The sequence below is a fragment of the Nilaparvata lugens genome, chromosome 7 (genome assembly GCF_014356525.2).
Source record: "Nilaparvata lugens isolate BPH chromosome 7, ASM1435652v1, whole genome shotgun sequence".
In the NCBI taxonomy this organism is placed as follows: Eukaryota; Metazoa; Arthropoda; class Insecta; order Hemiptera; family Delphacidae; genus Nilaparvata; species Nilaparvata lugens.
Window position 1 is genome coordinate 8825008 of NC_052510.1, and position 18252 is coordinate 8843259.

An 18252-nucleotide genomic window follows, 5' to 3' on the forward strand; every position below is an offset into this window, starting at 1 on the left:
CTGTTACACTTTTCGTGGGACAACCTGTATATGGTGATAGTGAATCATTTCAATTGTATTGTGTTAAGTATAGAGGAGATAGCATAAGGAGATAATCCATGGTATAATGATTCCCACACGATATTATATTGTGATAAAGGAATATTAAAATAATATACTGCATATCTAACTACATAGCGTCCATCAGATTTTATCAGAAAAGTGTTCCAAATTCAGCAGTCAATACATGTAAATAGTACTTTACTGTACATTGAAAACGAGATTCATTTATGTTCCAAATTTCTCTGTTAACTCAAGCCGATTAGTTATTTTTCTTGAAGCAATGTGAGGCTGGTAGTTTCTCAAACTGAGCCGTTCTTACACTCTCACCCAGCCAAAACAGTAATAATAGACAGTAATCGATTTGAGTTAACAAAAAAAAGCTTGTAATTTGAAACATGAACGACCCATACTATGAGATATCTTCTTATGCTATCGTCTCTCTATGGTTTTAGTCAGAATAAAGAATGGTTTCGATCTGACGTGACGTACTTGTGAAGCATAATGGTTAGCCTGCACCATGGCCTCGCCGAGCTCCATGACCTGACGGAAGGTCTCCTCGCGGGCCTCTATCTCGGCCTTGACTGCCTCATGTTCGGCCTTCAGCGTCTGCGCACTGGCTGCATCTCTCACCTTCTCCTCGGCCATCATCGTGCTTTGCAGACTGGATGCCCAGCTGGTCAGGTCTCTAACCTGCAGAACACAGAACAAAACAATTCATAGAGTATACATCTAACAGCAGAGTTTACAAAAATCAATGATGATACAAGTTTTAGTATCATTTAACATTCATGTAAGAATAAGAATATTAAATCAAATCGCTTATTGTTAAAAAAACATTTTCAGTGTTATAACAAAGACAATATCTTATTTTAACAATGTGTCATGAATATCATAATTAACTAATCTCAAATCCATATACAATAATAATAATAATGTTACTGCTATCAAAGAAAATCAATACAATAGGCCTTGTCTAAAAATATACATTCCTAACTTCAAATATACAATTATACAATAAACAATACAATAACAAAAATCAGCCAATTAAGTTCACACATGTTTCATTTTGTTTTGTTATGTTTGAGGAATAAATAATTTATCGATTGATTGAAGTTGATAGTTCTAAAAACAGTATATTACAGAAAGGAAAAATAAAATAATATACTGCATATCTAACTACATAGCGTCCATCAGATTTTATCAGAAAAGTGTTCCAAATTCAGCAGTCAATACATGTGAATAGTACTTTACTGTACATTGAAAACGAGATTCATTTATGTTCCAAATTTCTCTGTTAACTCAAGCCGATTAGTTATTTTTCTTGAAGCAATGTGAGGCTGGTAGTCTCTCATACTGAGCCGTTCTTACACTCTCACCCGGCCAAAACAGTAATAATAGACAGTAATCGATTTGAGTTAACAAAAAAAAGCTTGTAATTTGAAACATGAACGACCCATACTATGAGATATCTTCTTATGCTATCGTCTCTCTATGGTTTTAGTCAGAATAAAGAATGGTTTCGATCTGACGTGACGTACTTGTGAAGCATAATGGTTAGCCTGCACCATGGCCTCGCCGAGCTCCATGACCTGACGGAAGGTCTCCTCGCGGGCCTCTATCTCGGCCTTGACTGCCTCATGTTCGGCCTTCAGCGTCTGCGCACTGGCTGCATCTCTCACCTTCTCCTCGGCCATCATCGTGCTTTGCAGACTGGATGCCCAGCTGGTCAGGTCTCTAACCTGCAGAACACAGAACAAAACAATTCATAGAGTATACATCTAACAGCAGAGTTACAAAAATCAATGATGATACAAGTTTTAGTATCATTTAACATTCATGTAAGAATAAGAATATTAAATCAAATCGCTTATTGTTAAAAAACATTTTCAGTGTTATAACAAAGACAATATCTTATTTTAACAATGTGTCATGAATATCATAATTAACTAATCTCAAATCCATATACAATAATAATAATAATAATAATAAAAATAATAATAATAATAATAATAATAAAAATAATAATAATGTTACTGCCATTAAATAAAATCAATTACAATAGGCCTTGTCAAAAAATATACATTCCTAACTTCAAATATACAATTATACAATAAACAATACAATAACAAAAATCAGCCAATTAAGTTCACACATGTTTCATTTTGTTTTGTTATGTTTGAGGAATAAATAATTTATCGATTGATTGAAGTTGATAGTTCTAAAAACAGTATATTACAGAAAGGAAAAATAAGAATAAAACGGCTAAAATATTATACACATTGATAAAATGTACCGAAAGCAGCAGAATTTCTACAATAATATACAAAAGGGCATGCAACATAACTATCATTTTATTTTCATCTAAGTTTTATAAATTTAGAATAAATGAGATTCGGAACGAAGAGGACTCTTTCAATAATTTAAATACTAGCATAGCATTTATTAAAATAATTATTGGTCAAAGTTTATGTGTGCATTACCCGCAATAATGAAATAAATCAAATTTTATACACCTATTCTTTTTTTTTTTTTTTGACTGCAAAATGATTTATTTGCCATGACAAAATGTATAATGTGAAATTCAATGTGTTTGTATCTTCACTACACTCTGGTTGAAACACTCTTCACTGACTCTTGTGTGCAAATACAGTTTTAGTCGCCTCGGCTAACCTTGCCGGCCTCTAGGTACCTTGCCGGCTATCCAGTCATATAGGCTTGCATTAAAATAATGAAATTCCACACAACTTGGCAACACTGATATTTGTACTGAACTTGTTCAACTTCATCCAGAGTATAGTAGAATTTTACTCCAGTGATGGAATAAAGAAATGGAATAGACATTTATAAGAGTGTTATCTTTCACTACAATATTAACATAGAACTAACAAAAACGTTATAATATAGTTGGAAAAATTCTTCTATTCAAAGTAAATTGAATTATTCAGAATGGGCGAAAATAGGTACAGATAATAGATTGATATTATTAGAGTACCTTAAAGTTCAAATTTTGAATGACTTTAATTGAATTTACCTGAGCCAAGAACCTGTGCAGATCACAGCTGGCCTGCAGCATCTCCCGTCTGTGGGCCGACCTCTCCTGCAGAGCACTCCATTGGGTTACCACTATTGCCTGCTGCTCCCCTATGTGAGTGGCGTTATTGCCTGGGTATAGGGCCTGCAGACGGACTGCGTCCTCTACTAGAACCTGACCGAACAGAAAGGAGAAATGAGATTCGGGTATATAGATTGGATAGAATATTAGAATATATTAGATTGGTAGAGTATTTTAATAAGGCTACTTGAATGTTTAATTATAGAAAATAACTAGTACCGTAGTAATATTTTAAAATTAAACAATTCTAGTTTTGTCATTTTTGTAATTCTCAATGAGAATAGTTTTTTATTTACACTGAGATTACAGCACCGTATATTAAGTATGAGGTACAGTGTTTATAGATAATACACTAATAATTCATAGTAAATATCAATATAGCTTGTCAATGAACTAGATAGAAATGGGTAAAATAATGGACATTGAATTTTACAATTCATGAACCAAAGAATTAATTACCCAACGACATGAGAGGATAAAAAATTACACAATTTTACACATAGATTACACAAAAATTTACACGTATGAACTTGAAAATTATTCAACGACATCCAGTAGATAAAAATTATTGAATACATGAATTCGTTCATAGTTAAGTAGAGTTGAATAGTTCTACTAGATAGAACTAAAAGTCCTCAAGAGAATTGGATATATTTTCCTGCAAGCAGGTTGATGACTTATTCATTCAGCAACAAGTTCTTTGCTAAATAATTAACATAACTTTGTTGACGAGTTTACACATTATACAAGGAAATGCCGGTGAATATTTTAATAGGGTTTACTCGTACAGAACACTATGAACGATGTGTATCATCTTTCAATAAAAAATATGTTGCTGTTGATATTATGTTGTTTAACTGCACATAGAAGATAACGATCTTATTTCAATAGAAAAATAATTAAATATACGAAAACATTACATTGGCAACCAACCTCATGAAAGCATGAAATTATAAAAAATATGACCCGTCAACTGGACATTTCTAATTTCTACAAACCATCTACACACATTACAATTTCAAATAAATGTCCGTTAATTGAAACTTATGCCTGGATTTCACAACTCCAGTAGACGTTCTAGTTACTGGAGACAGATATTTATTAGAACCATCCAAAAGGAATCTATTGGAATTTTATGGAACTTATCTCTCTGTCAATAAAAGCCATAAGTATGAAATGGAGGAATGAATTTACGTACATGAACCGTGTTTAAGCAACCTTGAAGACAAGTAGTTGAACACAGCCTATTTATCAACAATGATCCAAACGTGACATGGTATCTGTCGTCGAATAACATAACATAAAAAATAGAGTGAATTACCTGTCGTTTTATTCATTGATTAATGATCAAAATTTAATAGCGTACCTGCAGTTGAGCTTCCAACGCGACCAGGTCATTCTCGAATCCCTCGTGACGGCGAATGAGAGCAAGCACAGAGTTGAGGTCGCGACCGAGGTCGTCGCTGAGCTTGGCCTCTTTGTCGTGGATGCGACTCAGGGCGTCGGCCACGTCGCGGTGGAAGCGGTGGATCTCGCCGGCCGCCGACAGCTTCTGTTCACGGTTCTCCAGCAGTGCCAGCAGCTGTTGCCACGATTCTCTGCAAGAAAGAAAGAAGTGGTTCAAGGTTAGAGAGTCTGTTGCAAGGACAAAAAGTTTAGAGCAATGAAATGTTGCAACAAGGAAAAATAAAAAAGAAAATCGCTCCTAAAGGGGCAGAGAATTCAAGGAGTTCCTTGAAGCCCCATTTACTCAGGAAGAATTACTATTCCATGAAGGAATAGTTCTGGGAGGACGTCTGACATCCATATAAAGCTGACTAAAATGACAACCACGGCTGTAAGGCTTCCAGTGGGGTTACTACTAATATACAAGTATCGGTATACAAGTATGTAAGTATTTGAATCACTAAAGTCAGTTATCGCCTGCCATAATAAATTCTCGGTTTTGTGGTGGATTAATTGATTGAGTACTTTATTTATGTAGATTACAATATATACTGGCTTATACACTTATATACAATGGCTTAAAATACAGAAAAATTATAGATGAATTTACAAAATATAAATTAAGAAAATAATTATTGAGCTGTATATGATATGAAAAAAGCAATTTGTAATAACTATAGATAAAATAGATTATATTGTTATGCATCTACATAAATTGGATTGGAGATTAGAGAGTTAGTTACAAAGAGAGAATGCAACGTGTAGAGCAATAAGATTTAAAAACAACAATGAATATAGTCGCTTGTGAAGTGGCAGAGAAATCAAATCATATGTAATTACTGATCGGAATATAAACTAATTTATTAATAAAGCTATTGGGCCACTACCTCCGTAAACAAAGCCGTAGTGCATTCGTGTGACGTCAGTCAGGTAGGGCTCCTACAGCAATAGAAATTCATTGATTTCAGCTGATCCATATCAGCTAGTGTTTTTATTGGTGTAGGAGCCCTACCTGTGCTGACGTCACACGAATGCACTACGGCTTTGTTTACAGAGGTAGTGATTGGGCACGTTTGCAAAAGAAAAGATAAACTGAATCGAATCAGCTAAACTGAACTGAATCTGGTGGTTTAATCTAAGAATGAATCACATTACGGTAAACTAAATTTAACATCGATTTGATTTGACACGATACAATATTAATGTAATGATTCCGTTAAAACTAGCACTGTGAAGAATGTCCTTAATCTGTTGAATAAAATGGATTAGTTATGCATTTTAATTTGGACAGACTTGATAATGAAATGAATACCCGGAACCGATCGTGTTTCATGTATAATATGATGAAAAGATTGATTTTGATTTATTAATCTTTTAAAAAAAGTTGCTATATGGTTATGGAAAGGGTGAGAGTTCTCATATGATAGGTGGGAGAGGAAAAAGTGCATTAAGAAATAGACTTATTTCAAGAGAGAAACAGAAAAGGTGAAATTTTAGGAGCATGCGGGAAGTCTTACCGAATTTCAGCATGCTTCTCCAACACCTGACGACGGAAGTCTTGTTCTCGATTCTGATTGAGAGGTGAGCCTGAGCCAGTTCCTCTACTCAATCACAAACACCACAAAGCAAATCCAACCATCACCAACACCAAACAAAACAGACAAAACAAACCAAACAACTAGAAGAAAATCAGTGCAATTAGAAGACAACATACACAAGAAGAGTGTAAACCAATTTTTCCCTATAATGCAGTTTTGTAGTGGAGAGATTCTTTTGTAATCAGAATAGTTTGATCAAAGTAAATTTATCTAGCCACATTTACAATAATTATCTTCGAAAATCTTCAGATTATCAAGAGATTTTCTTGTCATCAGAATAGTTCGATTGGGGGAAAAATACTGAAAACTAATTGATTTACGGGGTAAAGTTGATCAAGGAATATTCATTTGGTTATTGATTATATTGGTATATTTGGTATATTGATTTTGGTAGAGAAATATATTTGGTTAACGGGGCAAATGGACCCATACAGTTTTTTTTTGTTTGCAACACATTTATCATTAGCTAATACATATAGCAGTGATAACATATCAAGGAAACCCAATATTGAGAGTGAAACCAATATTCAGTACTGTATCTAAAAATTACCATCAGTATTCATTAATGAATGAAAATATAAAACAAACTGAAATTGATAATACTGTCAGCAAAACAATAAAGCTGGGTTTACACCAAAGTTATTAACAAAATATTAGTAACTTATTCCTAATAGATTCTATTAGATTGAACGGAGCTTGACAAACACATGATGAACAAATGTGTTTGTCAAGTTTTTATTAACAATCAACATTTTGTTAATAACTTTGGTGTAAACCCAGCTTAAGGTTTACACTAATAATCTTGTGTTAGTAGAAAAACAGAACATTCAAATGATTCAACAAAATAATTCTAGTTTACGAATAGCTTGCAGCAAATACATTCTGAAGTAATATCAGCAAGCTGATGCTAAGTTCATCTGCTGCCAAGTTTTATGGATCTTAATATTCAGTATTCATGCACCTGTAATAAGCCATAATTTTATTTGCATTTCATTGAATTTTTGCTGTATTGTTTGCTTTAACACTGAATTTCATTGAATGTTTGCTGTATAATCACACTTGAAAAGTTGCAGATTGAATTGAGTACTGGATAATAGCAGCTAAATCAGAGTTGCTTTATGGAAAAAGTTCAACATGCAATATTGTCCACAAATAAATTTACACAGAAAAAGTAAACACTTCAATACTCAAACCAGAACCAATTGAAAATTCGATCGACGTGATGAAAGCATGCATTACTTGTAAAGGATAACATGATATGAAAAATCAATATTTAATCCAATAAATTAATGTGAATTACCGTTTAAAGATTTATTGGAAACAGAAATATTTCAACTCAATTTACATACAAATCACGTTACACTTTAAAGAAGTAGGTAGCATGAACCGAAAGGTTTGAAATAATATTTTCACAAATTTAGAGAAAAACTTAATAAGATTGAGAAAGAACAAAACCAACATGTGCTCATCACCATTGAATTGGAAGATTCCTGTACTTATTGAAAATTGCTAATGATGACTTACCTAAGTTGTTCTTGATGCTTTTCAATGTCGGCAGTGTAGGGACTTTCATTAGCAATCAATTTCTTGGCTAGCTCTTCGCATTGGTTGAATCGTTCCGAACCAGCTTCGATGCGATGCTTCAAGTCGTCGAATTTGTTCTGCAGAATCTACGAAACAGAAAAAGTAGGAAATTGGAGATTCATGCTCTAATTAACATTGAGGATTTCATTGATTGTAACCGATTTGCAGAGTTAAGCAATAAGGATCGAAATGGTTGTAAGACCATTGAAAGCAAGTGTTATACTAAGAGAAATGCAATCATATGAGTGAAAAATTACAAAAGCATCATAGCCTTGTACTTCTTATCACATTCTCATTGAATATGAAACAGTGAAAGATAGGAGTGGCCATAGTCGAGTGGATTAAATGCTGGCTTTGTAATCCAAAGGCCCGGGTTCGAATCCCAGCCCGGGCAAGATATTTTTCTCGGGCCACTTCCGTGTTTCGGATGGACAAGTTAAGCCGTCGGTCCCGGCTGCCTAAAAAGCAGTCGTTAGGTTATGTCAGAGGCCCTGAAATTGATCAGTTGCGACGTGAAAACTCTGACACCAGACCTGAGCCAGCCAGGTCACATGATATTATTATTATTATTAGTGAAAGATCGAACTGTTATAAGAGGCTTATGATAATACTAATCAATTTTCAAGTTCACGCCTCTCATGACTCAATTAATTTTCAAGCAGAAAATCACAATCATATTGAATCTGAAACTATGTATCAAGGACTGGTATTTTATATGATCTATGAGTAGTTCGATAAAATTTAAAATTTGATACCGTACTAAATTAGATAATGTCCAATTTCAATGGAAAGTTAACACTGTTATCAGAGATATTTCAACATTGGTCCACAAAGGTTCAAAATAAATCAACAAAAACTCAATATTTTGCATTTTTCGACGACAATAGTCTACTAGCTCAAAATACAAATGACATCCAACAGTCAGTTTACAGTTTCAGATACAGTTGTACTGCACCAACCAATATTTATCAATACCTCTCTCTTCACCTATGCCTGATTTTGAGTTAACTCAACATGCTTCAGCTCAACATAACACCAGACGAATATTATTTGCAAAAATGGTATTATCAAAACTGTAATTACTCTGGTGGAAATATGGCTTTCGATATCTTTCAGGTAATGTTTGGATCAGAGTAAGGTATCCAAACATAACCTAAAATATATCGAAAACCATATTTCCACCAGAGTAACTACAGTTTTGATAATACCATTTTTGCAAGTGAAAATATTCAATGGAAAGACGAAAACATAGTGCTTTCATTTCTGGGACAAAAAACTACTGATTTCACAAAACAATCCAGTATGATGAACTCACCAGCAAATGCTCGTAATCCTGTCCATAGTCATCGGAGCCAGCAGCCTGCATTTGGTCTCTAATCCATTGCTCCAACTCAGCACTCTCGAGCAGGTACTCATGCCTGCACATGCTCTCCATGAGCCGCTGCTGACGCGCTGTTGCCAGTTTTTGCAGCGTGCGCATCTGCTGTTGGATGGCCTGCTGTTTGCCTGCTATGGCCTTGGCGTCGGGGTGCTTAGCGTTCACCATCGTCGACGCTGTGTGACCCATCTCGCTTACTATGCCGCTGAGAAAAAAAGGATATAATGAAATGAGGAAATGAAAATAAGATTACATTATATTAAATCTGTATTGTTGCTACACTAGATAAATATTCTATTCTATTCATTTGAGATTGGCGTTGACCATGGTGAACATCTCTGTAAATCTATATAGGCTACTGAATATCGTATTCGCTTTATGATTTTATCTTCTATTGTAAAATAGGTTAAGTGCCGGTTGCACAAAAAGCCTGTTGAATTTCAACTGTTATTAATTCCAAGTGAACTAATCAGGGAAGCATTCTTTTCAAAATAGCCTTCTCTGATTGGTTCTCGTGGATTGAAACATGATTAAAATTCAACAGGCTTTTGTGCAACCGGGCTCGAGTCTTTTAAGAATATTTAATCCAGTCTTGAAATTATTCTGCTCCTGGTTTGTCTTATACGAGGTAGGAAGAGAATGTGACAAAATGAACAACTTTAAAAGTGTTTTGTGGGACGTACTATAAAAGATTTCTGATGAGGAAGAAATCTAGCTAGGTTGCACAAAGGCCTGTAAAATTTTAATCATGATGTAATGCCACGAGAATCAAGGAGAGAAGGCTTTTCTGAAAAGAAATCTTCTCAGAAGCCCTCTCAGGTATTCAAACACAATTGAAAATTCAACAGACTTTTGTGCAACCGGGGCTTTGACTTATTTTCTTGACCATATAACAAACATACAGTATTCATCAAAGTTATGATTGTGCTTGACGCATAGCTGCGTACAGACTTCAGCTGCATTTCCATATCTCAGTATCAGTGTCCATATCTCCCGAATGGAATTGATTGAATGCTTTATTTATGCAGATTACAATATATAATGGCTTATAGACTTATGAATAATAGCTTACACTACAGCAAAGTTTTAGATGTAGAAAAAACATCATGTTTTTTTACATTAAACTAAACTGTACAGTTCATTAACTGATCTGAACTGTTCATTAAACTGAGCTGTACATTATATGAAAAGATGCAATTTACAATCACTATAAGGTAATATTGTTTTGTATCAAAATAAATTGGCGGAGCTTTGAACATATCAATTTCCATTCTTTAGAGATGATATTCAGAATATCCTTCCAGTAACTCTGTACCAGATCTGTGTTCCTCACATCAAGAAGCATGCAATCAGTTTGCTTTTGATATTTTAACATGAAAGGGTAAAATATAAATGAGTTAGTTCTGATTCATTCTGATTCCGAGTCAATGATCTGATTGCATTTCCGTGCTCCTCACATCAAGAAAATCAAGAAACATGCAATCAGTTAGCAGCTTCTGCCATTTTTCAACAATTGAATTAATAAATGAATCATTTCATCACAGATCTATGAATGAATAAATAAATAAATACATTTTTTTAAAGAATCAAAGTGTACCTGTAAGTATCGAGCTCCAACTCGAGCTTGAATTAATAAATGAATCATTTCATCACAGATCTATGAATGAATAAATAAATGAATACATTTTTTTAAAGAATCAAAGTGTACCTGTAAGTATCGAGCTCCAACTCGAGCGCCTTGTGCTTGGTGAGCAGTTTAGAGGCGTGGTCCCGGTCTCGGCCGTAGTCGGTGGAAGCGAGTTGGTCGCTACGCTCGCCCAGCCAGCTCTCCACTTCGCTCGCCTCGAACAGGAACAGCTGCGCCTTCAGCGACAGGTCCAGGCGGCGACTGCGTTCCGAGGCCTTGTCTAGCAGGTCGCGCCATGCGTCCTGGAGGCCTGAGCAGAGGGTGGATACCTGATAGAAAACGGAAAAATATTTCAAGTCCAAAGATTAGCAGAAAAAACATTAACTTAATCAACATGTTAACGTGGAAGGAATCCAGCTGCTCAACGTACATGCCATAAGAAAACTTTATCGTTGAGGTTAAATTGGAAATTTGAGAAAGTTGCCATTTTGCACGATTTGGCAACCCTCTAACTTCTTCGGATAAAGGGCTAAGTCTCAACTTAGCTTAGTTTAGTGCTGGATAGTGCCGGCCAGGATAGCAAAGACGAATGAGGCGATGTATATAAATAATAATAAAAAATGCATGATTATACATATAATGCCTAAAGATATACATATAATATTCGTTAGCCGAAAAATACTTGAAATAGTACAATAGGCAATGTCACATATATGGATTACAAGCAGATTACTGTCGGCTACTGTCTATTATTGATGTTTTGACCTGGTGAGAGTATAAGAACGGCACAGTATGAGAGACTACCAGCGTCACACAGCTTCACGAAGAAGGACTACGTGAACTATAACAGGCTTGAAGTAACATTGACATTATTGTAACATAAACGCCCTATACCATAGGATATCTTCTAATGCTATCTTTCCTCTATGGTATCACCACACATGATACTGTATCAACACAATATGATACAATATCATCTCAACTTGATACATAGCACCATGTCTTCTTATACTATCTTCTTATACTTAAGATAAGTAAAACCAACAAATTATAATGGGCCCGTTCTGTGTACATGGAATGTGGTGAATTGTCCGATTCACAATTTACCAAGTAAAAAGTTCCACGTTCCATGGGAGGAATTTTGACAGATTCTGTTCCAGAATCCTGTTCCAGCTCCAACTTTCTTCCCCACAGTCGAAGTGTGGTAAATTGTCCGACTTGGTACAGTTCCAACAGGTTCCAACTATCTGAGCTCTCATTGGTCGATTATTGTAGTCTGCATGCTTCTCTGCGCATGCGCTGATAGTTCGTTTACCATAGCATAGAATACATAACCAATAATATGATGTTTGATAACCATTCTTTGAGAGTAAAATTTGAGAGTAATGGAATAAAAGAAATTTACACTTTTCTAGACGGTAGGTTTGTAAAACAGCCTTTCTTCATTCACGCAGCTAGTAAACTACACATTTTAGTGTAAATCAACTTTATATGTGCGCGCCAAAAGCTTGAACCAACGATTTTGAAATGGCGTTCCATGGGAACATTTTGCACTAGTCATGTGATGGAACAATATACAATTGGAACTGGAACAATTTACTGTACACAGAACGTATACAATGATAGCGATAGTGAAGCTGATGTAACAGCTGGGTTTACTATCTTATATTTTCTCAATGATGTCACCATAAGTGATACAGTATCGCCAGAGTCACATAGCTTCACGAAAAAGGACTGCCTGAACTATCGGCTTGAGTTAACATTGACATTCATTTATTTATTGTACAAAATACTACAATCATAATATAATTATTGCATTTGGAACATAAACGCCCTGTATCATGATAAAGTATCACCCCACATGATACTGTATCAACACAATATGATACAATATCATCTCAACACCATGGGATATCTCTTTATGCTATATTTTCTCTATGGTTTCATTTAAAGAATTTTTGATTTTTGATTTGATTCACCTGTTTAGTCTCAGGATGCCCCTGCTGTATGAGCGTCTCCCCGGAGGCAAGCGTCTTGTCAATCATGGGCTGATGTCCGCTGATCTCGGCCTCCAGCTTGCGATGCTTCTTGTGCAGTGACTGCGCCTGATGCAAGTTGTGGCCGAGTGTGTCCGAGGCGGCCAGCGGCAAGTGCTCGCGAATCCAGCCGAGCTCCGTCTCCAACTCGAAGCCGAACTTGTGGAAGCGCAGAGACTCTTCCAGGGCTGAACGCCGGTTGCGGGCGGGTTCTTGCAAGGAGGCGAATCTGGGAAAAGAAGGAATTATGGTTAGATTGAAGTTATAAAGTCAGCATCTGATTAACATTGGTTTGCTATCCTTGTCTGCCATTAGACAAAGCAGAAATCTCTATCATCCTTCAATTCTCAATTCCCAATTGGGTCCAAACTTCACCGTTGCATGTGAAAACATTACAGTAATATCTCAACTTTCGCATATTTAATAATAGTTTTCTGCTCAACATTATTGTAAAACTCTTCAGTCTGTAGGTTAATGTGAACCATCAGTATTTTATACTGGTAATTATTTTCAACGTTCGAACGTAAGTTTAATTAGTTGAATTTTGATTTGTTGAAAACATGTATAAAGGAATCTGAATCTGAATTCTCAAGAAAAGAAAAATCAATAAAATATTTTGAATGTTGACTGTTACTTCAATTTGAAATAAATTTTATGCCTCTCAAGTGATCAATATGGATATTTACCAAAACATCACAACACGGAAAGACAATATCAAGTAGTTTTCAAAGGAGTACATTCGAAGAGAACGCTTATCCATGATTATGAGATCGGATAGGGAACTTCTTTTAGAATGATTAAAATGCCTTGATTGTGTACAATCAAGAAAAGAACTATGAAATTGGTTATTACTTCAATTTAAAGTGGGTTTTATTTCTTTGAAAAGAGTGCCATGTCCAAAGAGAATGTGCAAGCATACAGGATTGCTTATTGTATGGTACAACGTGGAAAACAAATGGAATTCTATCATTTTTATTATTGAAATTACTATTCAATTCAAATTCATACAATTCAAATAAAATTATTACTTAAAAACTCAACTAGTTACTTCAATTATTTACTAAATAATATTTCTAATGATGAAATTCTGTTTCAAAGCAGAATGTTATCATAGAAGAATTTATAGACAGATGAATTAGAAGTAGCCTAATTAGAGATAAGAAAACTATTTCAAATTCAACAGCTATTCTAGAAAACAAGTGAAATTCCAATTATTATCGTAATTTGGAGATTTTTTTGGAAAATGTAAAAGATTATAGACGAACGATTAAATAACAGAAAAGGTTACCATAACCACAAACTTACTTGTCTTGACAATCACGACTAGCTTTCAGGATATTTTCAGCGTCAAAATGGCCTTCATGAGCCATCTCTTGTCCCAAAGCCACCAGATCACCTATCTTCTGCTCCCATTGGTTGATGTCACTCTCCAAAGTCTGGAACAAATAGTACGAATCCGGTAAAAATGAATCATTAATTTACAAAAATCAAAACCAGAAACCTGTTTTAATAAACATAAAACATTTCAAAAGTTGTAAGTGTACAATATGGAATAAATAAGAAAATAAATTGGGTTGATGAATAAGTAAGTAGATTAGATTGAACTAAAAAAGAAAAGAAACAGGAAAGACAATTTTTTTCTATGTTCATTTTTGATTAGAGAACATTTACCATAGTGTCACTCCTTTCTACTACAACTTTTTTATAAATCATTCAAATTCATCTGAATATATACTATTCAAATTTAATTATATATCATATTTTACATTAGGGAAGCGAAATTGATCAGGAGAACCAATATTAGACTATAAGTACTCGTAAAAAATCTATTATTTTGATACAACTCTCTAAACATATTTATGAGGTATCTCACATTTCTTTTGCAAACATTTCATACAGTCTCTTAGATCACACCAAACTTTTTCTGACTGCAGATTTAATTCATTTATTATCTTCAAAAAGAATTGATTGTCGTCGATCTAATAAAATGCCGCATCCACTCTATCGACCAATACGAACAAATGACGACCAGCGCCAGAGTGCGGATGGGTGGTTTGCCAGCGCTCTCCTTCATTGGTTTTCGTTGGCCATTGTTTCGATTTTTTGTCATACTTACTCAATTGCAGCTGTTTTCCATGCATTAAATCAAGCCGGTAAACAGCTGTTTGCAGAACAAGAAAACATGTGATTTTCATTTCAGCATACTATACTGTGAAGAGATCCTATGTTCTCTTTACAGTCGAGTATGTTAGGACTCTACTGAGTCCTAATAACATCTGTGTAATTAATATACCAACTCAATTAATTAAAGAACTCATTTAAGGAGTTTCAAGTTATAATAACTCATCTGAAATCTTATAATTTAGGCCTTTATTATTTTATTTGAGCTCGAAGGGTCTGTCTGTTATGAACTAGGCGCTACGGGCTAGGTCATGTTTATAGAATACAGTATCTCGAGCAGCAGCAGGTAATGGTTTCTGTTTCTCAGCAATATTATTCCTTCTCAGATAAGTATGACATAAAATATTGTACGTAACTTGTACGGTAACGTATTTACAGCATTCGTGTGATAATTCTGCCCTCAACTACGTTTCGGGCAGAAACAATTATACTTATGTGGTAAATTATCGTTACCGGACTTGTTACGTAAAGTTCTATTGTTGAGCGAAGGCGAACTTTCACTTTCCAGTGAAGGCCAGCGCTGGCAAACTACTCATCCACACTCTTGTCAAGCAATGCGTGCTGTTTCCGGTTTTGTCTTCTGCTCTGCTGTTTTTTCTGTGTAATTGAGATGCTACAGGCCAGATTGTTATTGCGTTACTTTTTTATTGTTTTTGTCAGTCATTCAATCTCAGCTGCTTTCCATGCATGAAATCAATCCGGTAAACAACTGATTGTAGAACAAATAAACATATGATTCTCATTACAGCATACTGTACTGTAATAAAATCATATGTTTTCTTTACAGTCGAGTATGTTTCCAAGTTCCGAATTAAGAACAGCAAAACTGTACAAAAAACCACCTTTTAGCGCTCCAGGTGGAAGTTTTGTCAACTACAATCAAAAAATTCGGAATTTGTAAACTAGGTTATGTTTATAGAATGCATGTAGTAGCGTCAAGCAGGTAATGTTTTCTATTTCTCAATTATTCTTCTTTAGATTATTATGACAAAAAATAGTGTACGTTACTTGGACGTGAATGTCTTTTGCAGTGCTCGAATGAAATTCTAGTCTCGGCTAACGCCTCATCTAGAAACATCATTCTCGCCTGCAACAGACCCCTTCCCATCCTTGTTACGTAAGATACTATTTCTATAGTTTTCATTGTGTTCATTTTAGTAATATTTTCAATTTCTATCATGGATAAGTCGCTTTCTACCTTTGGCCTTGATGAGGCACTGGTCAAATTGCAGAGTGGATGGCAAGACCAACTCGGTCAAACTTACCAGGCTGGGCCAGCTTACTGGGCCAACGTGTGAACTAGGCATTGGAATTAAAATCCATTACTTTGACAGAACTCTGTAATAGTATATTTCGCACCTAGGGCCGAAAATGAGATATTTCCGGCTCGAAATCGGTTTTTAAGTCCGAGGCCGTAGGCCGAGGACTAGAAAAGATTGAGAGCCGGAAATACATTTTTGCCCATGGTGCGAACGCTATTTTTCGCCACACCAAAAAAAAACTTCCCAATATATAAGAAATTAAAAAATAAATAAAATTCAAACAGCCTATTTTGATAGTTTGAATCTTGGTTATGACAACTTTCACTGTCAATTAATTTCAATATTACTAATTAATAATTTACAATAGTGACAATATTTTTATACTATTAATATTTCGAATAATTGTTTGAATTTTTATAGCTCGCGCTTTGCGCCTGGTGCAATATCTCATGGATAGATGGATGAATAGAATTTTCATTACTATTTTGAAATAATGTGATTAAAAAATTAATATAATTGCATATTTCACAGTTTTGTCTCAAAATATATCTAAAGAATTGATTGAAATTTAAATTACGGTAACTAATATAAAAAATAGCTAATAAAAGTCGAAATTCATCGACAAAAAAAAATGTCACTGACCGAGGTTCGAACCTAGATCATATTTGTAATTCTCTGAGCTTTGATGTTGAACGCCTTTATGCTCTCGGCCATTGCATATTTATGATTGAAGAGGCCTGTAAGTCTGGTAATGTACGTAGGCTATTATAATATAGTGTAGCCTATAGCGGCAAACTTGAAGCCGGTTTGCCGGCATTTTCACAACAAAATATTGCTCTGAAAATAGTTAAATCATAGAGAAAACATTCGAAGATTCAATCTTGAGTGGGCCTAATGTTTTCTCTATATGGTTTGATATTGAAGAAAAATTATCTAAAAGTTTTAATAATGAATTACGGAAAAATTACTAGGAATTTTTCAGTCAAGGCTGAGTTTCACCAGTAGGCTTTACCTTAAACTTTAGATCTCTGCTGTATTTTCCTATTATTATTGTTGATTGTATTGCATTAAGAAGTGGAATTCGATAATAAAAAAGAAACAATTATTACTCTACCTCACTTTTAAATATTGATACAATTATTGTACTTTGATTTCAAATTCGATTCTTCACTTTTAAAGACTTGCGATACTTACCTTTCTGACAATGGACAATGCAGCCAACATTATATTGTTGAGGCTATGGAGATATCATCGTATTCTATTGTTTGATATCAAAAACACAATAATAAATATTAAATTATGAAACAGTAATTCATAAAATATATTATAGACATGATACCGCGATTCACGATACATAATTATATAGATTATTACAGTCGTTATGAGATTATCTCTCTATGATTTTTGTGAGATCGGACACGATCAGCTGTTATTCAAGGTCATTTTACAAGCCCTAGGGCCGTAAAGTTTTACCGGCCTGGTCGGAAAACAATCACTTTCGGTCTCCATATGACGCACGTAAACCAGCTCATTACATCCAAGTGTGGCGAAAACATATTTATGAGGCAACTCACATTATGCTTCTGCAACAGTTTCTTGCAGTTCCTCAGATCGGACCCGACCTGCTTGGACTGTAAACTGTTGTCGATTTCCTCCAACTTGAGCTTGGCGTCATCCATGGTGCGATTGTAGAGATGCTGAGCGGCCGCCTGCCTCAGTCGGCGACCTTTGTCCAGCGATGACGTCACCAGCGCCTCCCAGCGGCCGTTCAGGTCACTAAGCATCGCAGCCACCTCAGGGTTGCCTTCCGGCAGCAGGGATTGGCCCGTCTAGAACAATAGTTGTTTCAAATCAGATCAATCCATTTCCCAAGTAATTTAGAAATAAGAGGTACAACATTATTCCCAATAATGGAAATGACAGGTTCGTTCACAAATTTACATCTTATGCCGCATCCACACTCTCGCCCAAATGACGACGGTGCCA

The 18252-nt window shown here is 35.1% G+C and overlaps 1 protein-coding gene across 1 annotated transcript in view; it reads right to left on the reverse strand.

The window, feature by feature from the left end:
* LOC111057644 (spectrin alpha chain, non-erythrocytic 1-like) overlaps window positions 1–18252 on the reverse strand; it is a 404931-nt gene that overhangs the window by 47741 nt on the left and 338938 nt on the right. The window contains 9 exon segments of the mRNA XM_039433618.1: window positions 1581–1781; window positions 3074–3247; window positions 4521–4752; window positions 7723–7868; window positions 9098–9365; window positions 10869–11116; window positions 12767–13052; window positions 14129–14259; window positions 17841–18095. Of these exon segments, the coding sequence (XP_039289552.1) occupies window positions 1581–1781; window positions 3074–3247; window positions 4521–4752; window positions 7723–7868; window positions 9098–9365; window positions 10869–11116; window positions 12767–13052; window positions 14129–14259; window positions 17841–18095 (1941 nt within the window).